This window comes from Sander vitreus, chromosome 15 (assembly GCF_031162955.1).
Source record: "Sander vitreus isolate 19-12246 chromosome 15, sanVit1, whole genome shotgun sequence".
Lineage (NCBI taxonomy): Eukaryota > Metazoa > Chordata > Actinopteri > Perciformes > Percidae > Sander > Sander vitreus.
In genome coordinates this window covers 17,613,731-17,624,161 of record NC_135869.1, presented here as the reverse complement: position 1 = coordinate 17,624,161, position 10,431 = coordinate 17,613,731, and the positions used below count along the sequence as shown (strand labels likewise).

General features: G+C 40.1%; 1 protein-coding gene across 1 annotated transcript in view; it reads left to right on the top strand.

Moving 5' to 3' along the window:
* Positions 1 to 2,995: 2,995 nt before the first annotated feature.
* The window catches only part of cyth1a (cytohesin 1a), a 46,800-nt gene continuing 39,364 nt past the window's right edge, over positions 2,996 to 10,431 (top strand). The window contains exon 1 of the mRNA XM_078270564.1: positions 2,996 to 3,274. Coding sequence (XP_078126690.1) covers positions 3,256 to 3,274 — 19 coding nt within the window. The 5' untranslated portion in view covers positions 2,996 to 3,255. The remainder of the gene's footprint in view (positions 3,275 to 10,431) is intronic.

The window sequence follows — 10,431 nt, the reverse complement described above, 5'->3', positions numbered from 1 at the left end:
GTACTTCCCCTCCCCTCACTTCTATTTTTATTTTATTTTTAAAACTCTATCTTATGTCATGTTGAGACACAAAGTCCTTAATTATGTGTCAATTTCAAAGCAGCACAGACTACATGGACAGTCTGACTCACAGCCCCATCTATCTCAATTGTAAACGAACATGAAATGTTGGCTTCAGTATTAAAAACTCTTTTTAATATTGCAGTATTTAAAAGAAGCCCCCACACCTCCATGTCAAATTAATAACTATATGTTGCCCTCCTTTGAGCTTTGGTTATTGCCCCAATAATCTTGAGCTACTATAACATTAAATACAGTTATATTTGAGATGGGTAGGCTAAGAATAAGAGTATATCTGCAACACTTGTTTTAGAAACTGTACACTATCTCAGAGCCTACTTTGGCATATATATATATAAGAGCTCAGTTAGTTGGAGTTGTTTTAACATCTTGAAATTATTCTATACAAAATTACAAAGATCCAAAATTATTCATACATTAGTGTATATTATTTTAGATTTCTGTATGATTTTCCTATTTTATACCTTTATCCGCCAACATTTTATTTTGCTGCAGTGTCTGTGCCACGTGGCTTGTTTTTAAGGACCAAATTTTGCCTGCATATTGTTGGTAAAATTTAAGCTTTAAATTGCCACTATTTTCTTGATATGCATGTTGAAATTGGTAAAATTTTACTAAGGTGAATTTTGTTTTTTAGTTGTGCTATCTTTTGGTTGTGTCATTTTTGGTCCTTAACAAAATTAATTTAGTTTCAGATTAAATGGGGATACAGTTTAGATCTCAAAAGAATGCTCTGCTGAATCGTATCAACAGTTTAACTGTTTGTGGAAGGGTTTACATTGATGAACAGTACATTGGGCTTTATAAGTTTCATCATATCTATAGGTTTACCTGGACATTGTTATTTTCTGACTCAGTGCATTTGCAGAGTAGAAGTTGGGCTTGTTGGGAGGAATACTTGTTTTCTACTGTGCAGCTATTTAACTATGTAGCTCACCTCATCAGTCCAGCATTCAGAGGCTTTCAATGTGGAGATTTGACCTTTCACGAACTGTTCTCCACCAATGTACTGAAATAAAGGGGTTTTATATATACTTAAGGCACTGTGTTAGAATGGGACTGCCACATGCTAATAATTTATTTCCCCCTTGTATCTTATATCTCTATGCAATTTTCTGATGTTCATGCTGGTCACCTAGAAACTGGGCTAAGACTCAGGAACCCACACATCCTGTATCCCATCTTCATATCTGATCAGACTCCCCTGTTTCATATCAAGAATAGTTCCTCTCCATTTTGCATCCTGTAGAAACGGTTTTATACAAAGTATTTCAGGTGTGGAAACCATGGGATCATCTTGCACCAATCCGGCACAGATGCGTAGAGAAACTAACATAACAAAATGCTTTGCCAGCGTAGAAGCCTGTACAGTCCATCTTGTGCTATCCGTTTCCCACCAACGCTGTAAAGATTTGCCCATGCATTTCTTTTCATTCTAGAGATGTTGCCTTGAGTTGGCTATAAAAAAGTATAGGATTTAATGTTATAAATATATAATTTAAAGAAGAAAAGACATTGATCTTTAATGTACTACTCAAATCAGTTGGTGGATGTTAACTTGAGAATTAATCTGCAAATGTGCTCATTTGTGTCTAAGAGCTGTCTGTCTTCATGCAAGACCTTCCCTATGTCACTGTAGTGTGTACAGTACAAGATAGACTACGACGGTCCAATTTTCATAGGACGCGTTTGTCAGCTGTGAAATCAACGTAGGGTGTGACTCTCAAACTGACACCGAGGAACATTTGCCATTGTGAATGGACGGTCCAATGTTTGCATTGATGGCTCTATATTTTGCACCACCTTTTCTGACCAGGGAAGAGACCTTTCATAATGAAAGTGGCTCTTACCACACTATAGTTATGAAGGTGCAATAAAGTTGTGACTTTTGTGAGCTGATGGTGTATTTTTTTGTCTTCTACTGCTTTGAATGAATGCTTTTTTTTGCTTGTAATTTGATATGTAATTCTGAGGGCTTCTTACACTTCTGACCATGCCACACTCAGTGATGTTTAACTGGTGTTTTCTCTTTGAAAGCTGAGGCCAAGCACCTACTGACATCACTGATTAGCCAGAGGTGAGGAAATTCTGAAACTTTAAAGCAGCTATATTTAATACTTTATAATGTCTCACAATGTAAAAAGTGATGAACCCACAGAATTATCAGCTGGACCTGCAGCTCCTCTCGGCTCTGCATAATTGTGCGTTTCAGCTCATTGTTTACCTGTCTGTCCAAAAACGTTACAGTTTTGTTTCACTCCTACTGCTCTCATAGGGTCGTTTTCAACCTCAGCACACAGCTCTTTTCCATGAAAAAGCTCTAAATCTAGATATGAAATGAACTATATCGGGACGGAGGATTTTGGCCAAATTGCCCAGCTCTCTCCCAGACCATATGGTAGAGCTAAAAGAGAGTGACTATTGGACTTTAAATCACCAGTGGCCGAAAACGGTACTGTTTGCTAAGAAGTTTGCCTCATCAACTTAAAAAATGAAATGTGTTCAAAACTTACATTTATGCTGCCCCCAAGTGGGTAAAAACATTATTGCAGTTTGAAGCAACGCACCAGCAGTTTCCTGCCCTTTTTTCATTTATTGTGGACTCTGAGGGTAAACATTATGCTATATCTATATCTTTTAGACTTAAAAAAATTGTGAAAAGTTTTTCCCACCTTAAACATAAATACAATAGTATTTTATGTATATATATATATATATATATATATATAAAGAAATATATATATATATTTCTTTTTTTTAATTATAATTATAATAGTGCTTGCATGAGCAATGTCTCTACTCTAGACAGTTAATGTCTTACATCATTCCAGTGTCGTTGGTGAAAGATAAGTTAGCGTGACATCACATTTGGTATGGGCGGGGCTAACGTGCACCGGCCTCTCAATGCATAACAACAGTCCGCCAACATCGGCAGACACACTCACCAAACGGCAACTAGGGACAAACAAAGCAGCAACAAGCTAAAAAAGTACCACTTTAGAGTGAGATAGCATATTTAGAGAGGCTGCCATTAAGTTGAAACCTGGGAGGTGAGCGAAGGGAGAGCTAAGAAGAAACCGGAAAGGAAAGGAAGAAGGTATCCGGATTGCTGCGGGCGCTTGGCGAGAGACATCCCCGGTCTGTGACTCGTTCAGCTGCATCAGGACCACCAGGATGGAGGGGGAGAATCACGGTTAGTCTTCATCCGACTCTTACAAAGACTGTTTGGCATGTTGTGGACGCTTTGAGCCGAGCCCTGACAGTGTACAGTGTACATGTTTTTTTTTCAGCATTGCTTACCACGGTGTTCCTGCTCTGCTGTGCCAAGTGTACAGAAATGGCATGCAGTCTACTAAGCATAGATGTTCATACTGCTGCCAGTCTGGTGGGACTGTTAGAGTTAGAATGACAGACTACTGTGCACATGTATAATTTCCTAAAGTCGTAAAGGGACTCATGAAGTAGCCCACCATGTTGGGGTTTTATAAGCCATCTTAAAAACAGGTGTCCCCTGTAGTATTCACTGCCAATGCCAAAAGGATAAAATGATCTGTATGATGAATTATTACGTATCACACTGCAGCTGTGACTGCATGGTGGACAGTGTAGAAATCCACATATTTACACAGTAGAGTTAATGCAGTGAAATATAGAAAAGTTCCAGCTCTTATGGGAATTAAGTTGCAAACAGATTTATTTATACCATGCGGGCACAAAGGCTCTTCAGATGACACAGTTTCACAAAATGCCTTCTTATAAAACTTATAAAACCATCTTTACAGGAAGTTCAATGTCCTGACATCATGTCCCCCATGATGATGTCAGGCCATGATGAGCTAGCTGATGGCTCAGCTTAGGCTATGATAGAGGCTTCATCTCAATTATTTAGCAGTTTAGTTTTTCTGGGAGCTTAATGCATCTCAAAATAGAACCACCAGCACTGGCCTCATTGCAAAACTGATGCTCTGTAGAAAGAAGGGAGGGCTGGTACCCCACATTGCTTTCTGTGAGTCCCATCAATGTACCCGTGTAAGATAACAGTCTAGAATAAAATAACGTTTCACTAGAATTGTACCTGGTACTATTTCATGTGACAAATACAATTGATTGATTGATATTAGCGATTAAAAAACGAACGAAAACGTATCTGAAGACGTAAAAGATGTAAACTGAGACAATTGTACTAATGCTTCGCTTACCAATCTAAAGTATTTGCCTTTTGATTTGGATTTGTTATAAGACATAAGGCACACAGGGTCCAGAAGTGACTTCTTGCATACAGTGTTTTTGCTCTTGGCTCCCAAGAAGGATAGTCATATTTATTTGCAGTCGTCTTCCCTTGTCAGTTTTTTCCTATTTGCAAGAAGAGTCGACAGTTATGTAATTATCTGCACAAGTGTGAGGCACAAGAGGAAGGACATGCCAAAGCTCTCAGTGCATTCAAATAAAACTCTCTCCGTCCCTGACACCTCCTTAGTCGAGTCAGTGGCTTGTGGATCTGAATGAGTAAGTATAAGTCATCTCTTCTGTCCCTACGCACTGTCTGTTCAGCATAATTGAAGTCTGAGAAGGAGAGAGGATAAAAAAATAATCCATCCACTGTCAAGACTTGACTCCAACAGATTTAATCATTTTATTTTGGCACAGAAGTCCTACAATAACTTTTAGAGCAGCCTAAAGCATTTATAGATCATTTTTTTGCATAAGCTTTAAATAGCCTAATAGTTGTTGGCATGGTTTTATAAATCATGTTTTAATGTTAACCCTTAAATGTGAAACAAATGTGAAACAGTCAATCCTTTGGGATGAACTGTATCTGTGGATGGCTACCTTAGTGACTACATTACCTATTGGCCAGTAAGCCTACCATCAGTGGGGATTTATATTTGCTAATACTATGTTGGAATCATGTTAAGACTTTAATTTTTGAAACAACTTTCAAAAATTAACAATAATTTGGAGGCCCCCCTGGAGTGACTCTGAGGACCCCCTGGGGGTCCCGGACCCCTTGTTGAAGACCCCTGCTCTATTTTATTATTTAAGTAGACGTATGCATTTGCAGTGTGTCTGAGGACAATCTCTGTATTTTACAGCTTTGCAATGTCATATCTAGCATCACCTTCTAAAAATTAAGATAGGGTTACCATACTGTGTTTTTGCACTCTGTTCCTGTGATGTTGCTAGGTGCTGGTGCCCTAAACCAGCTATCTTGGGATTCATTGGGTGCATTCTGTTTCAAGACTCACTTCAAAGGTGACTGTTTGATCTTTTTTTCTTTTCGTGCTCTTTTGCCACACCTGCACCTGTCAGTGCAGCTCTGTTTCCTTTTGCATAATGAAATTTGTGCACACAAAGGAAACAGTGTGCTAGTTTATAGGTGTGGTGCACTATAGTGACAGGTACATGTGGTTGCTGTGGTTATGGGTGTCATCTCTCCTCTCAGTTTGAAAAATAGTTGCTGCTGCTGCTGGCCTAAATGTGTTGTTTTCTACTGTATACTGTCACTCTCAACCATGTAATCCGACAGGTTTACTCCAGGTTTAAGCTCCTCTCTCGCTCAAAGCACACTCTTAGAAAAAGCTGTCAAAGCAGCAGCAGCAAAATCTCAGTGGATTTATGCAGACATATAGTAGGCTATTCCTGGTTATAAAAAACAAGTGTCATGAAAATCAAAAGATAAAAATGATAAGAAGTTTAAATCTGTCACTTTTGCACTTGTGTTGCAGTTGTTCTTACGTAACCATGTAAGATACCAGTCTAGAAATAATTCAACATCATCCCTTTGTTTTCCATCATTAAATCTACACCAATACAAAAAGTTGTAGATAAAGAGAAGCACACAAAGGGAGGATAGGAAAGCTTTGAGACGGCTAAAACAAAAAGTGGGATGGGGTGCTGAATGATGTTACTTAACACATTCAATCCATATTTAGCCTGTTAAGCTTTATTCTGGTGAGTATTCAGTTGTTCCAGCATAGGTGCTTATTCTACTGTTAGCCAGTTCTTAGTCACTGGAGGTGATGCTAACAGTGTACTGCTATGTAGGAGTTCCACCAACACAGACCAGGAAGCTCTCTGTAGGTTTTTTACCCAAATGGGGAAACACTTTCATCACATAGAAAACTTTCCTGCCTACATGACTGTTTGAAGACAAATATATGAGTGATTTTCTTTAGAATCTCCTATAGACTGCTTGCAGCTATTTTCTGCTTACAGTGTTTGTACATGAGTTGTTCAACCTACGTACAGTTCCAATTCAATCTGCTATAAGGTAAACTGCACTTGGTGTGTGAGTGAATTCTTCTGGCCTGTTTAGTGAACTAAGAATAACGGTGTTGTTACATGCAATGTCCACCCGGTGGCATGTATGCATAACAGCTCAACTAAAGTGTTGATGTGGTTCCAGTTCAAGGCCAAGACTACATACAGTATGCAGCACTGTGCAGTTAACAACATCTCAGCAGCCACTGTACGTGCTAAATGAAGATGTTTGCCTCATGATCTACTTACATGTGGTTGCACCAGATGTTGTAATGCGAAAATGTATTGGTTGCTATTAGGAAGCTCTATTTTTAAAGGGATGATAGAATGCATAACCGATTTTACCTTGTCATAGTTGAATAACAACAGTTTAGTGGGTAAATAGGACACACATAGAAGCTCAAAATCCCATTGACACCCCTTTACTCTGCAAATCTCACAATTTGAAACTGCCTCTGAAAACGGGCGAATCTCAACTAACCAATGAGTTGACGCCAACTCCTTATTTGGCTCTAGTCTTTACCTTTGTCATGCCCCAACATTAACATAGGCTACACCACTGATCTGAGATCAGGTAGTCTTCTGAATAGGTTGCGCAGAAACAGAATCTCAGAAATTGTATACATTGTTCATCTGCTGTTTTACCACTAAATTCACTTCTGAGACTTTTTTATGCTAGAAATCAACTATGTAGAGGTCAAATATGGGCCGTTTTACGAAAATTGATGGCTAATTGCAAATTTTGTAGGACTGTGTGTCGGAGTTCAGCGGCCAGTGCTGCCTGTGTTGCTGCCTTGCCGCCTGGCCTGCCCTCCTTCACAGACCATCACAGGTAGATGGAGCTCCGTCACGTCTGGCAGCCCACGGCACTCCATACTCGTGCAAAGTCACCGTTTCTGGGTTAATGGACTACCAAACGCCGCTGCCCTGACAGAGCTCCAGGGCCTGCAGCTCCCCTTTTCCTGCTAAATGGCCGGTGTGTGTGAGTGAGAGCGCGGTCAGCGAGCTTGTTATGCCCGCAATCTCTTACCACAGGTTCATCTTAATCTTATAATGTATATGTGTGTTGAGTTATTTAAACAAACGATCGGTGAAATAAACGCCTCTTGTCCGCGAGTCTCATTAATAGAGCCTGTGGCTGGATGAGGCTCTATCAATGAGAGCTAGCTAGCCTCCTCTTAGACCTGCATTAATTAATTAATTAATTTAATTAATGCATTAAATTGAAATCGGATATATATATATATATATATATATATATATATATGTCTATCTCGAATATAAGTGGCGTGACGAAACTGTAAATATACTCAGTTATACCGAAAGTGAAGCTAACTAGCCGCGATCTGTACACATAGGATTGAAGGGACAGTAGCAGCTAACGAAACCCCTAATTTTCACATTAAATTGAAATCGGACACCATTGTTAGCTTTATAAGACCTTGGGGTAGCTGTAATATAAGCGGCGTGACGAAATTCAAACTGTAAATATACTCTAGTTATGCCAGCAGCTGGCAGCCGGCCAGCCCCGAGCCCGGGTAGTCCAGTAACGAAAGTAAGGAAACGGTGACTTTCACTGGGTATGGAGGTTCCCGCTTTCTAGTCAGACTGTGTGGAGCTCCTAAAGTCCGACACGTCTTACTAAATTTGCAATTAGCCATCAATTTTCATAAAACGGCCCATATTTGAGCTTTATAAAGTTGATTTCTCGCATAAAAAAGTCTCAGAAGTGAATTTAATAACAAAATAGTAGACAAACAATGTATAATGTTGCAGTGTCTGAAATATGAGACCTGCTGTCTTGTCTCCAATGTGTTTGTATGTGGTTCGCTCAAACCAATCAGCGCGCAACTCATCTAAATATTCATGAGCATACCATATTTGGAAGAAAAGCTCTTGTTACAAATAGGGCCATATTCACAGGGTAGTTAAGGGCCTAATAAAATAGCATTCGGGCAATTTTCAGCCCAACCAATGTTACATACCCTATCAGGAGACCTTAAGGAACAGTGTGAAATACCCTATATAATCATTCTATCAGCCCTTTAATGAATAGCCTCCACCTGGAGGTAGAGATTAAAGGATCAGCTACAGAACAGCTGTAAAACTGTAAAATCTTGATTATACAGGATTAATGCTCAATTAGAAATATGTTATTGTGGAGTTTTATATATTATGCTATTATAGTGGGCAACATGTTTCCCCTGCAGTTTGACTGCAGACTGTTAAGTATTCACAGTTAATTGAACTGAGCATGCATGTGAATATTTGTGCACCAAAAATCATTAGTCTATAACTTTAAATATTAATGTTACACGCAATAAACAAAAGGGAGACCCACTCCTGCTTCATGGCACTAGATGTCAAAAACTCCACAGGGAACATTTAAGGGATCTCCAGGCTGTCAGTGACTGCAATTGGTATCTATCTATCTATCTATCTATCTATCTATCTATCTATCTATCTGTCTATCTATCTATCTATCTGTTTACTTATTAATACGCTGCAGGTGCAGAGCGAGGTGCTGACTGCTGACAACACACTCTTATTCAGCAGAAGGAGCGGAATATGCATACTAAAAATGAGAGGAAAACATTTGTGCTGACTTCGCCTTGCCGCTGATCCTTTTGTGACAGAGCTGCTCCTCTGGGTGATTGCATTTTTAAGTGGTCAGGACTGACTTTGCAGTTCATGCTGGGGTCCCTCTGAGACAATCTGCCCTCTGGCGATGACCTGGGCAATGATTGTTAAATCAGAGGTGATGTCATCGCCATGCAGACTGTAGAAATGCAGCATGTGTCAGATCTACCTTGTCGCGTTCTGTAATTGCCACCTAGCCTGAGTTGCTGACATGCATGCCCCTGATGACAGGGAGGGCAGAGTTGAAAAAATAATAAATGACTGACACTGAATGAGATGGGCTGTTATTAAAGAGTGAGAGACACTTTGTACGATTGGTAGGGTTGGGTACCGAATCCTGTACTTTTGCCGGTACCGACCGAATCACGTCGGTATTACCGAGTATTGGTTCACGTAAAATCAAACGGTGCCAAATTTCGGTACTGTTTGTTTGCCAACTTTGACATCCCGCAGCATCCCGCCAGGTTTTCCTCTTCACATGCTGCTCGGAGAGCTCACAGGCCGGCCAGACATTAATATCCCCGTTATTATTATTGTTAGCTGCCGCTGATTCTGGATGTGAATTAGCCTGTGAGGCATTCAGGTTTATTCAGAAATAACCTCTCTCAGCTAAAGGCTGGAGGTAGGACGAGACACGACAACATCCCGTCTGATATTTACTGGGTCTGTTTGTGAAATCACCGCTGCTAAAGCTGCTAACGTTGGGCAGGTCAGTTAGCTCCCATTAGCTAGCTGCTGCCCCTGGATGCAGCCAGGCGGCCAGTGTAGCTCCCTGTTAGCCCCGCAGACCTGCGGAGCAGACCAGACTGAGCCCCGGGAGTCAGTGAGGCTGTGGCGGGGACACACTCCTCAGTCAGCCAATTTGTTTCAGTGAGCAAAATGGCTGAATTTATTGTGCCGACCTTGAAAGTAATAACGAGATGACATATTATTTACAGCAAGCTAACTGTTCAGGTGGACTGCACGGCAGCGCGAGCTTGCAAACAAATATCTTTGTGTTCCACACTCTCAGAGCGGGGAACACAGTGAGTGTTGAGCGCGCTCTTACCTGAAAGAGTTGACATGCTAGTCTTTCTTAAAAAGAATTACGTGAGAACTACGTAGTAGTAGTAGTAGTAGTAGTAGTAGTAGTAGTAGTAGTAGTTTGATCTATGTTTGAGCTTGACCGGGTGTGTTTTTTATTTATTTAAATGTTTACTGTCCATTGTTCATATGTTCATATTTTTGTATTTTTAGGATGGGGATAACATTTTCATATAGGGTGGGGAGGGTATTTGTATTGTGTTTAAATAAAATGTTTAAACTGAGAAGTTGTGAGTTTTTTTTTTACTGTAATCAAATTTTGTAGTTGTTAGAACCAGGTGTTAAGAAAAAAGTACAGTTGAATACCGAGAACGAACACCAGGCACCGGTACCGGTAACGATATTGGTTAAGATGCGAAAGGTACC